This window comes from Asparagus officinalis, chromosome 1 (assembly GCF_001876935.1).
Source record: "Asparagus officinalis chromosome 1, Aspof.V1, whole genome shotgun sequence".
Taxonomy (NCBI): Eukaryota; Viridiplantae; Streptophyta; class Magnoliopsida; order Asparagales; family Asparagaceae; genus Asparagus; species Asparagus officinalis.
This window is the reverse complement of record NC_033794.1, coordinates 7140710-7157278: the sequence shown is the minus strand read 5'-3', so window position 1 is coordinate 7157278 and position 16569 is coordinate 7140710. Positions and strand designations below refer to the sequence as shown.

Below are 16569 nucleotides of genomic sequence, written 5' to 3'. Positions count from 1 at the left end.
ACATCACAAGATTCAACAATTTGAATAACAGGAGACTTAGAATTTTCATTAGAACTGGAATTGATTACATTGAGTTTGAAAAGGCCATTACAGATAAAACCTTTTCCTATAAAATTATTACTCTTTGTAATCACAAATCTGTTGGATTCTTTTACAATCCTATAACCAGTTCTAAGAAGAAGAGATTCACTAATCAAATTTCGACGGAGAGAAGGAACAAGGTAGACGCCTTGCAGATGTAGGGCTTTCCCAGAAGTCATAGTGAGCTTTATACTTCCACTTCCTATTATTGGTTTAGTGGAGTCATCTGCTAAGCTTATGCTTCCTCCACGTGATTCCTGATAATTTGAAAACCAAGAGCGATCATTACAGACGTGTATATTTGCTCCGGAATCCAGATACCAATCAGTGGAAGAAGTTAGAGAATTTACAAGATGAGGTGATGGGGCTAACCTGAAGGAGGTTGGATTCTCTTCAATCATATTAACTTTATTTGATCCATTTCCTTTAGAGGCAGGTTTAGCCGGTTCCTTCTTCCGAAAGAAACAGTTGGAAGAAATGTGGTTGGTTCTACCACAGACAAAGCAGAACTTTCCATCAGACTTATGGCTGGAAGAATTGGAATTGGAAGAATTTGTTTTGAAGGAAGATTTATTGAAAGATTGTTGGTTTTTCTTGAATTTCTTCCATTTGGGTTTGAAATTTCTAGATTTAGGCTTTTCCTCTACCAAGTTTACTTTAGCTTTTGATTCATTCTTGGTTTTGGAATTCAGCCTATGCTGGTCTTCAATACGAATGGCCTTGAGGGCCTCAGTTAAGGTTAGATCTCCTTGCTTGTGTCGGAGATCTCCAGCAAATCTAGACCAGGAAGGAGGGAGTTTATCAATCAAACAGGAAACTTTATAGTCATCAGTAAAAGTGTTTCCTTTTGATTGGAGATGACGGATGAAATCTAAAAATTCATGAATTTGTTCATTAATGGGCTTGTCATCTACCATCATGAACTTATTGAAGGACGAAGAGGTGAAACGCAGAATTCCGGCATCATCATAGCCATATTCTGCTTCAAGAGCTTGCCATAGGTCTTTTGCACTTTTGAACTCATAGTATATGTCATAAAGGTTGTCTGCAAGTGCACTAAGAATTCTATGACAACAATGATAATTAATATCTTCTGGTTTCATAGAGCTAGAAAGAGAGCTAGCACCTGAACCAGAAGTGGAAGGAACAGACTGTTCAGGATCAGGAGTCAAAGGTTGAGTACCACTAGTAGAAGACTCAGGAAAGTCAATGGCTGATAAGAGACCTAAGGTAGTGAGCCAGTATCTCATCTGATTAGCCCACCGTTTATAGTTGATACCGGTGAACTTCTCAGGTTTGACACTTTTTGAATGATCAATTGCCATAAGTCCAATTTGAGTTTTACTAGTCTAGGTAGTTGAAATCTGAACAGGGTAAGAATTTTATTAATACTACTAGACCAGAAACTTAATTAAACCTGCTCTTAACCAAAAACTCTAAAAGTGAAAAGATTAAAGTTTTACTCGGGTAGTTTGGCCAGGTAAGGATAGTACTAGAGGTTGATCAATGATCGATTAAGTACCTCGTTTCTTGCAGAGCGCTTTACGCAACCCTTAAACCTTTCCTTAGACACCAACTAATCCAAGAAAACTTGAACCGGTTCACTTAAAGATTTTTTTTTTATTTTTTATTTTTTATTTTTTTTTTTTTATGACAGATACTGAATATGAAAATTGACAGATATAAAATTCAGTACTATTGCAGTAAAATAATTTGTTAACTACTTAGATGCAAAAGGTTAACAAATTAAAACAGTTAAACAAATATGAAATTCGGGTGAACAGTAACAAATTTTTTTTTTTTAATATATATTTATTTTCAGATTTAAATTAACAGCAATAAATTATCTATCTTCTAGATTGCTATCAATAAACAATATTAGTTTAACTGAAAATAAATGAGTTATGAAAAATCAGGCCTGAACGGGGTGCAGTCGTGATACACTGCCCTAGAAGATAGAGGACCCGCCTGTCGCCCTGGCGTAGTTGATCCTCCCCCCTAGCGGTAAAAGCCCCCCGGAAACGGCCGGCCTCTCTACTCGGGCGCGAGTAGCAGAGCTTCTGCTCAGATGAAGATGATTGCCCAAAATAATCCTCAAAATATGTAGCCGAAAATCTTTGAGTACTAAGAGTAGCAGAAGGAGGAAGAGGGAGCTATGAAATTCTTTGTGAATTTCTGTGTGTTTTCCCGAATGAACTCTGCCTCCTTATATAGCCTCATGAACCAGTAACCGATGCTGAATCTCCTCGTCCGTTGGGCGTAAATCACGCTGCCGTTACATAATAAATGCTGCCGTTACATAATAAATGCTGCCGTTACAAAAAAAAAAAATAAAAGCTGGAGAAGGAGCTCAAACACTAGTAGGCCCAAAACATTACTCAAAGCCCATTAGGAAGTGAACCATTATAAACCACTTGAACTTCTCTTCAACTTCCAATGTGGGACTATTCACAATTGCCTTTTCCTTAAGAAAATGCTAACAATAACCAACTTTTGGCGTTAAATCTCAAACACATGCTTCATTCTTATGTTTTTTTCTAGAATATATGATTTTTAATTTTTCATGATTTAGGTCCAACTATTTTCGAATCCCGGGCGTAAATAGCAAAGCGGGTCAAATTGTTACCAAAACGAACCCGCATCCGAACCCGTAGCTTTTTCCAGTCAAATTGCCAGAACAAACGCACGAACTCAACGCACCATTACCGAAACTGACACCTGAAACAGAACCGCCACGTGGCGTTCATTTTCTTTCACCGTCCACCTTTTCACCTTCTTCCTCAATCCAAATTCACCGCTTTACATAATAACCTCGTTACGGGCAATTCATCAGATTAAAAACAGCGCAGTTAAAAAAAAAAATTAGCAGTGATAATTCTCCCGCTCTCGTCATTCAAAATTCTCTTTGAAAGCTCAAATTGCCATTCTTTTATATATAAAATCAAAATTCAATTTTCATCGCCATTTTCTCTCTTCGACATAACAAAACCCTAGCTCTCTAGATCTCATCTCCATGCCTCCAGGCGCGAGAAAGAGGAAAGCGGCGAAGCGAAAGAATCAGAGGATGGCGGCCGTCGACAATCAGCACCGTCAGCAGCAAGATTCTTCTACGAGCCCTGACCCTAACCCTAGTTCTCACGGTTAGATTCTCTTTCTCTTTTACGATCGTTGATCTTTAGATGATTCTTGGTTAATTGGTCGGATCTGATGCAGGGAATGAGATCGAGACGACGCCGGTTGTAATCGAGGACGACGGCGATGAACCTTTTGAGACGCCGAGGTTTCAGCCGGAGACGCCGAGGATTCCGCCGGAGACGCCGTATTATTCGTTGGAGAGATTGAGAATTGGAAGAAGAGATGATCTCGAGGGCTTGAGGTTTCTAGCGGAGACACCATATTATTCGACAACGGATAGTGAGGAAATTGCGAGGAGGGATGAGATTGAGGGATCGAGTGAAGAGCGTGTTCTTGTTGGGGAGAATTCTAAGGGTTTTGATGTGGAGATTACTTCCAAGGATGAGATTGATAGCTTGGGAGATAGAAAATTTGAGGAATTAGAGAGTTCTGATACTTCGGAGGGTTTGAAAGAGACGAAAGATGAGGTGACATTGGAGAAACCGGAGACTGAGAATGATGTTCAATTGATTGAGAAATATGTTGATGTTGATGAAGAGAGGACTCCCAATGCTTCTAGTGGAGCAGTTGATGTTTCCTCAATCAACGAAAAGGATGTGAAAGTAGTGCCGTGGCCATATGAGGAGATAGATTCCATTAATGGAGAAGCAAAGGCTGGCATCGAGAATGGTGACAGAGATATAGAAACAAAGTTTGACAAGGATGAGGGTTTAAAAAAGAAAAAAATGGATAGTTTGATTGAGAAGAAAGAACATGAGTTTCCTGCTACTGGGAATTCCAAGGATGTTCTTGAATTAGTTCAAGAAATTCTGCCTCAGACTGATGCGGATTTCACAAGTGATAAGTTGGGGAAATCTGCTGAGAAGAGCTTTTTACCCATTAAAAGTTCTGGTCTTATTGCTGAAGAGTCTACGGATAAAGCTGAAATTATTGAGAAATCTGTTGCTGTTAATGAAGAGAGTACTCCCATGACTATGATCGAGGCAATTAATGTTTCTTCATCCAATGAAAAGGTAGCGAAAGTAGTACCATGGCCAGATGAGGATATAACTGCTGTTAATGGAGAAGTGAACAGTGATACTGAAGTTGTTACTTTTGAGAAGGAAGGCGAGGTTGATGGAGACAGAGATCTACAGATGGACGTCCAGAAAAATAAGGGTCTAAATGAGAATAAATTGGAGAATTTAGTCGAAGAGAATGAACAAACTTTTCTTCATATTGAGAATTCTAAGGACTTCACTGGATCAGTTGAAGAAATTCTTACTGAGATTGATGAGGATTGTGCTACTAATAAGCTGGACAGGTCTGCGGGGAAGAACATCTTACCTGTTAAATGTTCTGTTCTTATTACTGAAGAGACTGTGGATGAAGCTCAATTGGTCGAGAGCTCTGTTTCTGTAGATGAAGAGAGGACTCCCAATTATTCAATTGTGGCAGTTGATGTTTCTTCATCAGGAGAAAAGGAAGTGAAAGTAGTGCCATGGTCAAATGAGGAGAGAGATTCCATTAATGAAGAAGTGAATGATGATTTTGAGGTTGTTACGTCTGACAAGAAAGGTGAGGGTGGTGGAGACAGAGATATACAAAGACAGTTCCAGAAAAGCGGGAGCGTAGAAGAGACAAAATTGGAGAAGTTGGTTAAGGAGAATGCACAATTAAATGCTTTTACTAAGAGATCTAAGGATGTTCCTGAATCAATTCAGGAAGTTCTACCTCGGATTGATGAGGATTTGAGTAATAAGTTGGAGAAATCTGCTGAGAAAAGCTTCTTACCCGTTAAAAGTTCTGCTCTCATCACTGAAAAAACTGCAGATGAAGCTCAATCGATCGAGAAACCTCTTTCTGTTGATGAAAAGGGGACTCCTAATTCTTCAATTGGGACAGTGGATGTTTCTTCATCCAATGAAAAGGAAGTGAAAGTAGTGTTGCCAGATGAGGGGGTAGATTCGGTTAATGCAGAAGTGAATGGTAATATTGAGATTCATAATTCTGAGAAGGGAGGTGAAGATGGGGATAGAGATCTACAAACAGAGCTCCAGAAAAGTAAGGGTTTGAAAGAGTCAGAATTGGATAATCCGGTTAAGGAGAATGAATACTTTTTTCCTGGTGCTGGGAGTTCTAAGGATGTCGATGGATCAGCTCAAGAAATTCTGCCTCGGATTGATGCTGCTTTGATTAGCAATAAGTTAGATAATTTTTTTGAGAGGAGCTCCTTACCTATTAAAAATTCTCTTCTTATTACTGAAGAGGTAACTCAAGGCAATAGAGCACAACATATGAATCCAGAAAGCGAAGTTGGCACTATCAATTTTTCACCAGTAAAGGAGGCTGCAGATCCCTCTCCTGATGCTACACAAATTGAGATTGCGGAGAGAAATGAGGTATGCAAATTATGTGGTGTTTTACTCAGTCGTTTAGCCTTCTATTGCACGGTTTATTGACATGGTTTTTGTTGTCATCTGCAGATTGCATGCAATCGACCAGTAGTGCGCCGTGCACCATTTTGGAATTGTTGCGGTTTATTTGAAGTTCTTACAAGCGTCAATAAATAAGCAGAGGTAAGGAGAAGAAGAAAGCCTCTCTTTTGTTTATCTTACTTGAGAGTTGAGAATAACTCTTTGCCCATACATCAGTTCAGGTCTAATTGTTGTCTGATTCGAAGAAAAATAGGATGCCCTTGAAATGCATGTCACTGTTCTAATCTTTCCTTGGGGTTGGGGGTTGTTTTCAGAGGGGGAAGAGGTATAAAGAACCAAAATCTTTAAAAGTATTTCACAGGTTCTTTAACAATAATTTAGTGGCAAAAAACCCAAATAAATCTTCATTTGTTGAGAGCTACACTTGTCAATCAGTTCATTTGTTGAGCATCAAAGTATTGTAGGTGGATGCTCTGAGCTCTCGTATCAGCCTATTTATTAATGTGACAACAGTGGGAGATTAACTCCACACGAACACAGAACAAACTATTTGGCATTTAAGAGTTCTGATTTAGGCAAGTGATTTCCGATTTTAGTCCATTTTGGATAGTTTTGATCCAATGACAATCAGGTTTTCTTTCCAGAAAATTTATCATTTTTGTCATGGAGTATAATCCACAATGTTGTCCATTTTCATATGTTTCAGCACAATGAAAATTAATTAATTGGTACTTTAAAATTCACAATTTTCATGAACACCCACGATCGTTGTCCATTTTTTAATCATTTTGATCCAATGACAATTAAATTTTCTTTCCTCAAACTTCGTCTTTTTTGGCTATAACCCATAATTTTTGTCCATTTTCATCTATTTGGACTCATTGACAAATAATTAGAGTAATTCAAAATTCTCAAATTTCAAGAGTTATAACCCATGATTTTGTCCATTTTCGGTCATTTCTACCTACCCAATGACAATTTACTTTTTTTTTCTGTGAAACTAACAGTTTTCATTGGCTATAACTTGCAATTGTGTTCATTTTTATCTATTTCGACCCAATGATAATTAATTGGCATGCTTCAAAATTCCCATTTTTCATGGGCTATAATACACTATTTTTGTCCATTTTAGTTCAATGGCAATTAAGTTTTCTTTCCTCAAAATTCACTATTTTCATGGACTATAACCCCCATTTTGGTCCATTTTCACCTATTGCGACCAAATGACAATTTCCACGGATTTCGTCAATTTTCAGCTGTTTCGGCTCAATAGGAATTAAGCTTTATTTCCTTAAAACTCACCATTTTTTGTGCTATAACTTATGATCTTTGTCTGTTTTTACCTATTTCAACTAAATGGCAAGTAACTGACATATACTTCAAAATTGACAATTTTCATGGGCTATATTATATGACCTACGATTTTTGTCCTGGTATCTTGAAAGTTTCTCTTCCAATCAATATTGAGACTTGCAAATATCTGTATCCTTAATTTATTATTATAATAGCAAATGTTCTTGTTTACAACGATGTTGGAAAATTCATTTGTTTCATGATCGTCCTCTTACTCTTTCTTTACTTCTTCCTTTCTTCCTCTTTCCTTTTCTCTCTTCTTCTCCTGTGCCTTTGTTGCTGTTGGGAGCGCGAGGTGCTCGCACTGTCGCGGAAACTAGATTATCCCGAGAGAAAACAATCCTAGCTTGAGTTTAAGCCAAACTCAAACTAACCAATATAAGTAATAACGAATACACAGATAGACAGTAAGTAAATAAGACGAGACAACAGATTTACGTGGTTCGGCAAACTTACCTACGTCCACGGGAGCAGCACAATAATTTCTTATTCAACCACAAGAAATTACAAATAAGAGAGAGGATCTCAAACTTGAGATCTCTCTAACAAATAACAAGTGATTTTAGTATAAAATCACTGTTCAAGAAAACCGCAGAGAAAAAAAAACGCTTTTATTTCTCCGCTCTCTCTCTCTGCTCTTCCTCCGCTCTCACAGCTCACGAAAGGGGGTTTCCCCTTATAGGCCGACGCCCCGTGCCTCGCTGCTAGCACCACAAGCCCCGCGCACCTCGAGCCCCACGCCTCGTCGTGAGCACCTCGAGCCCCGCGCACATGACGGGTCGCCAGGCCGCGAACGACGCCTACAGGCGAAGACCCGCAGCCGCACGCCTACAGGCGAGTTCGATCTCTCCCGCAGGCGAATCCTCGACATCAAGCGAGTTAGATCTCGCCTCCACGACCCGAGCTCCATCAGGCGATCTCCTTCAGACCCACAGGCGAGGTCCACGTCGCCGTTCGCCTCCGAGCTCAGGTGAGATCCACTGACATTCACTTCAATTCTCCACCTCGTACATCATTTGATAAACCTCAAATTTTGGACGAACAGATGAAGAACACCGCGAACACCAACCAGGCCAAACCAGGCCAAACCAGCTGCGCCACTATACCGTGGCTGTCTACGTACCCTCCACCGAGATCAAACTAACCGTAGTTCTGTAATTGTTCTCTCGGGCAGATCAACACGGGCTGATATGGAGCAAGTCCAAGCAATGCTGAAACTTGCTACCTGTCACCATCTTGGTTAACATGTCTGCTGGGTTCTCATTCGTGTGCACCTTCATGAGAGAAATATCATCTTCCTCTATTACATCCCGCACAAAATGATACCTGACGTCGATATGCTTGGTACGAGCATGATGAACTTGATTTTTTGCCAAATGAATTATACTCTGACTATCACACCACAAGTTCACGCAATCCTGCTCAATCCCCAAATTGTCTAACAGACCCCACAACCACAATGCTTCATTCACTCCCCCCGTCATGACCATGTACTCGGCCTCTGTAGTAGAAAGTACCACTGTAGCCTGTAACATCGATCACCAACTAACTGGAGCCCCATGTATACTGAATACATAACTAGTAGTAGATCATCGTCTGTCTAGATCGCCCGCATAATCTTAGTCCACAAACCCATCAATTTGATATGTCTCTCCACCAAAACACAGACCCGTATCTGCGGTACCTTTCAAGTACCCCAGGACCCATTTTACTGCTTCCCAGTGCGTCTTTCCCGGATTCGTCATAAATCTGCTGATAACACTAATCGCCTGTGAAATATCTGGACTTGTACACACCATGGCGTACATCAAACTGCCAACTGCACAAGCATAAGGAACACGTTTCATGTGTGCCTTATCTTTTGCTGTAGTGGGAGATTGTTTACCTGAGAGCCTGAAGTGTGGAGCCAATGGAGTCACCACCGACTTAGCACTTTACATCTCGAACCTTGCGATCACCCGCTCAATGTAGCTCTTCTGACTCAAGAACAATCGCCGATTCGCCCGCTCTCTTCTAATCTCCATACCCAGTATTTTTCTTGCAGCGCCCATGTCCTTCATTTTAAACTCTTTATCAAGTTGAGATTTTAGCCTATCTATCTCCACCTTACTTCTCGAAGCAATAAGCATGTCATCCACATACAAAAAAAGATAGATATAATCACTTCCTTGAAGCTTCCGAATGTAAACACAACAATCATAATCGCTTCGGAAAAACTCATGCTTCAGCATGAATGAGTCAAATCGTTTGTACCACTATCGAGGAGATTGCTTCAGTCTATAGAGTGACTTCCTCAAGCGACATACATGATGCTCCTTATTCTCAACCTTGTAGCCCTCAGGTTGATGTATATAGATCTCTTCATCCAAGTCTCCGTGCAAGAAGACCGTCTTGACATTGAGTTGTTCCAGCAGCAGCTACAATACTCAATAGCACCCGAATAGAGGTATGTTTTACCACCGGAGAAAATATCTCATTGTAATCCATACCCTCTCTTTGTGCAAACCCCTAAGCCACTAGCATTGCCTTGTACCTCGTACCGCCGAGCTCTGAAGAATCTTCCTTTCTTTTATACAGTCACTTACAACCTATAGCTTTCTTTCCTACGGGCAATGGGACCACCTCCCATGTTTGGTTCTTTCGAAGGGATTCTATCTCCTCCTCCATTGCAGCCAACCAATTCTTGCTATCTCTATCACGAATAGCTTCTTTGAAGGAGACCGGCTCATCTTCCTCCACCAAGAGTGCGTACTCAACCAAATTAACCTGCCCATAGTGCTTCAGGTGTTGATCAACCCTCAGCTTCTGCACCTGCTTGTATGCTCGTCTTGGTCTAATGGAAACCAAGCTATCCTCGAGCTGCTGTTGTTGTAGTGCCTGCCTCCTCCTGCTCAAGCTCATCATCTACCTGATTTCCTACTTAAACACGACTAGAACCTGGTTGGTCTTTAGGTTCTACCTTAATAACCTGGGACTTAGAATTCCCACCAGTCTCAACACCATCATCCTTGGGCATCCTAGCAATCATGGACTTCTCATCAAAGGTAACGTCCCTGCTGATCACGAACTTCGAATCTTCTGTACACCAAAGGCGATAGCCTTTTACACCCTTTGCATACCCCAAGAATATTACCTTCTTGGTCCTCGCATCAAGCTTTCCCTCACTGACGTGATAGTAGGCGGTACATCCGAAGATTCTGAGCCTCTCATAATCTGCATGTTTCCCTGACCACACCCAATAGGGTGTATCACCGTCCAATGTCAAATGTGGAGATCGATTCACTATATAGCAAGCTGTAGCAATCGACTCTACTCACCATTCTTTACCCAAACCAGCATAAGATCGCATACTCACTGCTTTCTCCTGCAGTGTTCGGTTCAGTCTTTCCGTGACCCCATTTTGCTGTGGTATAGACCTGACTGTCCAGTGTCTGGCAATCCCCTTCTGATCACAGAACTCCTTGTAAACACTGTCTGTATACTCTGTACCGTTATCAGATCTCGGTGTCTTCAATTTCTTGCCTGTCTTGTTCTCAACCATCGCCTTCCACTTCTTGAATGTCTCAAATACCTCATTCTTATGCTTCAGAAAATATATCCAAGCATACCTCGAATGATCATCTATAAATGAGACAAAATATTTGGAATTACCCTTAGAAGTTGTCGAAGCCGGACCCTAAACATCCGTGTGCACATAATCTAGTATCCCTCTGCTCTTGTGTTTGCTTGTCAGAAACCGGACCCTTTGTGTTTTTCCATACACACAGTCATCGTAAAAATCCATGTAAGGCTTCTTCAGATTCTTCAACAAACCATCCTTACCTAGCAGAACTAGACCCTTCTCTGACATATGCCCAAACCGCCTATGCCATAACCATGTGTGCTTACATGGGTCTCCATCACTTCCATCAGTTCCAACCGCTGCATCTCCTGTTACCGTCGTACCCGAGAGAGTATATAGATTACCGTGACGAACACCCTTCATCACTGTTAGGAAACCTCGAACAACCTTCTTCACTCCGTTTTCTGTAGCAATCTTGCAGCCACCGGAGTCCAAAGCACCCACTAAGATAAGATTCTTCCGCAAGTCGAGAACGTGCCGCACGTCCGTTAGGGTTCTGACCACTCCATTATGCATCTTGATTTTTATATCACCGAGCCTCACTGTTTTACAAGCATGGTTATTCCCCATCAATACGGTTCCACCATCAATGCTCCTGTAGGTAGTAAACCACTTCCTATTTGGACACATATGGTAAGAGCAACCAGAATCAAGTATCCACTTCCCGGAGGTATCCTCGCCACCCGTGACGACATAGCATTCCTTATCGTTCTCTTCCCCTGAAGCATAGCTCGCCTCTTCATTGCCTTCTCGTTTTTCAGTTTTGTTGTTGTTCTTCTTCCCACCTACTCTCTTGTTAGGACAATTGACTTTAAAATACCCTAGCTCACCGCATTTGAAACACTGTCTTTCCGCAAGAGGTCTTGATTTTGATCTAGACTTTTCTCCCTTGCATTTTCCTCGCTCATTGCCCCTTCCTCTGACGAAGAACCCCTGTGCTTGTTCTTTGTTACCACTAGTGGTCATATCACTAGTTGTAATTTTTCGAAGATCATCTGTTAGAAGCGCCGTTCTAGTCTCATCCATCGATAAACTGTTACCCACAAGCATCAGTATTTAAACCAGATTCTCATAAGACTTCGGCAGAGATAGAAGTAGTAGAAGTGTCTGATCCTCGTCTTCCACTGTCACCTCAATGTCTTTCAAATCCGATAAGATCCTATTGAACTTGTTGATGTATTCCCGGATTGATGAACCCTCCTCCCTCTTGCAAGTATACAATTTGGATTTTAAATAACTCCGGTTCGTTAGACTCTTCGTCATGAAGGTGCTCTCTAACTTTAATCACACGTCCGTAGCCGTTTCCTTCCCATCCACCAAGAAAGCTACATCCATTTCAAGGCAAAGGATAATCGACGCCCGTGCTTCCAGATTCAGTTCCTCCCAATCCTCATCAGACATATCCTTGTGCTTCTTTTCTTTTCCCACCAAAGCTTTGTGCAACTTTTGCGAAATTAATGAATTTTTCATCTGCATCTTCCAATAGGAAAAATTATTTTTCCCATTGAATTTTTCAATCTCGTACTTTCCAACTTTAACTGTTTTACTTGTAAACATCATTCTCCGCTTGTCCGCTTCTCTCAGGAATTTTAACAAATACCTTGTGTTTTACCACACAATAACCAAGCACCACCTCAGATCAGTAGCTCAACAACCGCCAATCTGAATAAAGGCTCTGATACCAATTGTTGGGAGCGCGAGGCGCTCGCACTGTCGCGGAAGCTAGATTATCCCGAGAGAAAATAATCCTAGCTTGAGTTTAAGCCAAACTCAAACTAACCAATACCAGTAATAACGAATACACAGATGGACAGTAAGTAAATGAGATGAGACAACAGATTTACGTGGTTCGACAAACTTGCCTACGTCCACGGGAGCAACACAAAAATTTCTTATTCAACCACAAGAAATTACAAATAAGAGAGAGGATCTCAAACTTGAGATCTCTCTAACAAATAACAAGTGATTTTAGTATAAAATCACTGCTCAAGAAAACCGCAGAGAAAAAAACGCTTTTATTTCTCCCTTCTCTCTCTGCTCTTCCTCCGCTCTCACAGCTCACGAAAGGGGGTTTCCCCTTTTATAGGCCGACACCCCGCACCTCGCTGCTAGCACCACGAGCCCTGCGCACCTCGAGCCCCACGCCTCGCCGCGAGCACCTCGAGCCCCGCGCACATGACTTCGATCTCGCCCGCAGGCGAATCCTCGATCATCAGGCAAGTTAGATCTCGCCTCCACGACCCGAGCTCCATCAGGCGATCTCCTCCAGACCCACAGGCGAGGTCCACGCCGCCGTTCGCCTCCGAGCTCAGGTGAGATCCACCGACATTCACTTCAATTGCCTTAAAAGAATAGTGTTATACATTACCCACTCTCTCATCTAGGTGCCTAGATGCTGAGTGTTGGCTGTCAGAAGTGCCCAATGGTTTCTAAAAATCTTTTTTGTTTCCATGTTTGCATGTAAACCTGCTCTGTATAGTGTATTTTTTTGTTTAAAAAAATCCCCTTTATTTTTTCACTTTTGAAGGATTACGTTGTTAGAAGTAAGTATTAATTCACTCCTCAAATTGTTTTTAGTTGTTTGTTTTATACCTTGCCATATTGAAATTTATTGTCAATGTATGGATCATAGTTTTGTAGCTCTCTCTAAGATACATGCATCATCTCTTGCTGCACCATATTAACTAATGTTATGAGAGACTCTCTTCTTTCATATTGTCATGTCTAAATCTAACTTGTACCAAACTACGATATATTCTCTCTGGCCTCCAAATTCTGGGACTAACTAGAGGACAGAATCTGAGCCTAAGGTATAGAAGCTAGTTTGCAACTCATAAAACTAAGTATGTCTCGGAATTGGATCAAACTGCCTTACTAATTTCACTAATACATTATGTTCCCTTTTTACTGAACAACGGCACGGAGGGCATATTGGTTATACTGATCATAGAATAGTCAGTATGACTTTAGCTGATATTATAATAATTAATCTGGTTCTTGTGGATCTGCTATCCACCTGGGTAATATTACTGTCAACTGCAACCTGTGAGCTTAGATCATTAAACTCAGATGAGGGGAAAGAACTGAGGATGTAAAATCTATTCCCCTGATGTAATTTAGAGGCCGTATAAAGTATTTTGTTTGTTATGTAGATTGCCTGATACATTTTATTTGCATTAAGAATTTGTTCTTCCTTTATTTACATACTTGTCCCTTGCCAGGGAAGGGAATTTGCAAGATTGCTAAGATGAGAAAATTCTAACATCTCTAATGATTATTTTGCTGTTTTCCTAGCCCATCAATTGTGAGTTGTGGATTTGGTACCATAGCATGGAACCTTATATGTCAACTTGCTCAGCTCTGGACTCATAGGTTGACTAAATACAAGAGTGAAGGCAAAAAAAAAAGTATGAGAGGATAGGTTTTTAATCTGAGACCTCTATGAAATAACTAGATCCTTTTAGATTCAAATATCCAAGTTAAAAAACTACGAAAAAAGCACCAACCAGTTCTGGAAGAACTTGCTGTAAGCAAATACTAATTTGGACTGCATTTCACTAGAAAATTCACATTATTGGTAAAAACAGAAAGTACTGATCCAAAACGCTGGATATCCATTCGAGATATTTCTTAAATTTTTTCTTTAGCGTCTCCTTATTAAGATGTGTATTCGCATCGTGGCATGTTGAATAACTTGTTCTGAAGGCTCATATGTAGTATTCCACCTTATTCTATCATTTTGCAAATTTTTTCTCACGCTTAACATTTTCATTTCACACAAACAGATAATGACATTCTGGAAATAATATTGAGATTATTACTTTTCACATTATTCTTAGGATTTTGTGTATATATACCCCCCAAATCAACCGTAGTTGCGACAAAATCTAGATATTTGCTAAGTTAGCTCCAAAATCTCCAGCATCGGTTTTTGTGACCTCAATTTTCAAAATCACTAATATACCCCTGATTAGGTTAATTAATTTTGTTAATATTGCCCCTCCTCCCTCGCTTTCTCTCTCATTCTCTCACTCTATTTTGTAATCTTACAGTTCATTTCACAGGTTTTGGTACTTCATCCAGTTTTGACATCCAGTAAGTGCGATCCTCTTCTATGTTATATATACATGCTTCCACATTACGGACACGCAAAAATGTTTAGGATGCTCAAAAATTAAGACTTGTACATCACATTTCATGAGGAATTTGTTAATTGTCCACTCCAAGCTACATTTGCTTTCATATGCAGTAACGATATGTTCCTTTCCTGTGATTTCAGAATGACAACATGTGAATCTATGTTGAAAGAAGCAGAGCATCTTAAGAAGGCCAATAGCAGCTCAATCCTTTGAGCTGGTGAGAAGCAGAATTTTTTTTCCCAATAATGATGACATCATTAGTCCATGATACAGCTTTCTTGCGACTCTCTGTCATCTGCTTATCGAATTTCTTCATTACTGTATATCCGTTAGTAATTAGTTTCGTTGTTAAAACCCTAGACATGTGTTCATGTGAGCGTACATCATTTGATAATTTTGACTGGACATTCAGGTTATCGATGTGGCTTAATGTGTAGATATCCAAAAATCAAAGGCGTTCATCGCACGTTTTGTATGAAGTCTGTGTGACTTTTTGATTCAGTGTCATCGCATCATATGCTGGTGATTATTAGAACTCTGTTGTTACTGATACTTAATATACGTGTGGAATTCTATGCCTTTGGTAGGAAGGAAGCTAACAAATATCAGAGATTGCATATGGACATTTTTTTCATGCTAATCAATCGTATATAGAGGTCTCTAATAAGATGATATTTTTTTTCCTGAGAAATTGTTTATTAGGGGTGCTTTTTTAAATCCGTAGTAGATATCCATTATCTCATTGCCCCCTTGGATGGTGACGCATTTATGACTATTTATTTATTTATTTCATCTGTTTACAAGTTATACACAGCGGGACCATAACATAGAGCACATGCCTGCACGTTCATCACCATTTAAATTCAATTGCAGCTTTTGTTTCTTCAGTAGGGTATGGATCTACAGTGAGGCGTCCTCTCTTGTTCAGTAAGAAATGGATCTATTGTAATAAAATTATATATCGAAGAAAACAGAGGAGATTAAGGAGGAGTAACAGATTTAGATATAAAATCGTGATCGATGACCCGGTAATTTAACAAATTAGCTAGGAATAATGATAGCTAAACTATACTTTTCTACACTATTTCTACGTTACAAAAGAGAAAAGTGTAGGCTTCCTTAATTGAATCTTCAATTTTGAAAATAATAATAATAACAATAAAGAGGTTGGATCTCACGCTTTTCTCAGTTGTAGTGTAAAAGCTATGCAAGTGGAAAAGTCTACTCGTTAGTTGATCCCTTTGTTTGAATAGAAAGCGAAGAAGATAAAGGGTGTCAAATTCTATACTTGGTCTGAATATTTGCTTCGATTGCTCAAATAATAAATGAGAATAAAAAAAAGATATAGACGCACATGAATCACGTATTTGAGAAGCTAGCTCCTAAGTTTATCTTGAATATCATGCCAGAACCATTTATTAATTTCACATTGCGCCCGTCTGTTGATCGAGATGTTTACTCCTCTCTTTATCGCTACCCTACTGCTATCGTTGTTGGCAAACTGTCTTGTTGGCTTCAAGAAAAGAGGCACGTGATTGTTCATTACGTCCTAGCAAAATTATTTTTATCCCTTGAATTTTCTTCTGACCTTTTCATTTTAACTGCTAAAGCTTGAGATTCTATAGTTTCTTTGAGGACAAATTTTTTGAGTTAGACCTATTCCCAAAAATATTTATCAAAATAGACTTGGTTTCTGTCACGTTGCCTAAAACTATATCGATTTTGGGAAAAAAAAATAGTTTGTAAACTCTACGGGATTGGGAATCCCTTAGAGTTTAGCACACAATTTAACTCTACGGGATTGCCAATCCAATGGAATTTA

At 39.9% G+C, this 16569-nt stretch overlaps 1 protein-coding gene across 3 annotated transcripts; it reads left to right on the top strand.

Moving 5' to 3' along the window:
- LOC109847760 (putative leucine-rich repeat-containing protein DDB_G0290503) lies at window positions 2909-15248 on the top strand. 3 transcript variants are annotated; one of them, XM_020417008.1, is made up of 5 exons: window positions 2909-3221; window positions 3295-5597; window positions 5682-5774; window positions 14673-14703; window positions 14888-15248. In XM_020417008.1, exons 1-3 carry the CDS (start codon window positions 3095-3097, stop codon window positions 5766-5768), a joined length of 2517 nt encoding a protein of 838 aa, XP_020272597.1. In that variant the 5' UTR covers window positions 2909-3094; the 3' UTR covers window positions 5769-5774; window positions 14673-14703; window positions 14888-15248. The 3 variants fall into 3 exon arrangements, with proteins under 3 accessions (XP_020272597.1, XP_020272588.1, XP_020272591.1); XM_020416999.1 differs by having other exon boundaries at window positions 14661-14703; XM_020417002.1 differs by lacking the exon at window positions 14673-14703.

Bases quoted from the DNA above. Each gene is read 5' to 3' on its own strand.
- LOC109847760 (XM_020417002.1), top strand. From the start codon at position 3,095: ATGCCTCCAGGCGCGAGAAAGAGGAAAGCGGCGAAGCGAAAGAATCAG. The intron at 3,222-3,294 runs GTTAGATTCTCT...GATCTGATGCAG, and splicing joins CCCTAACCCTAGTTCTCACG to GGAATGAGATCGAGACGACG. The intron at 5,598-5,681 runs GTATGCAAATTA...TGTCATCTGCAG, and splicing joins AGATTGCGGAGAGAAATGAG to ATTGCATGCAATCGACCAGT.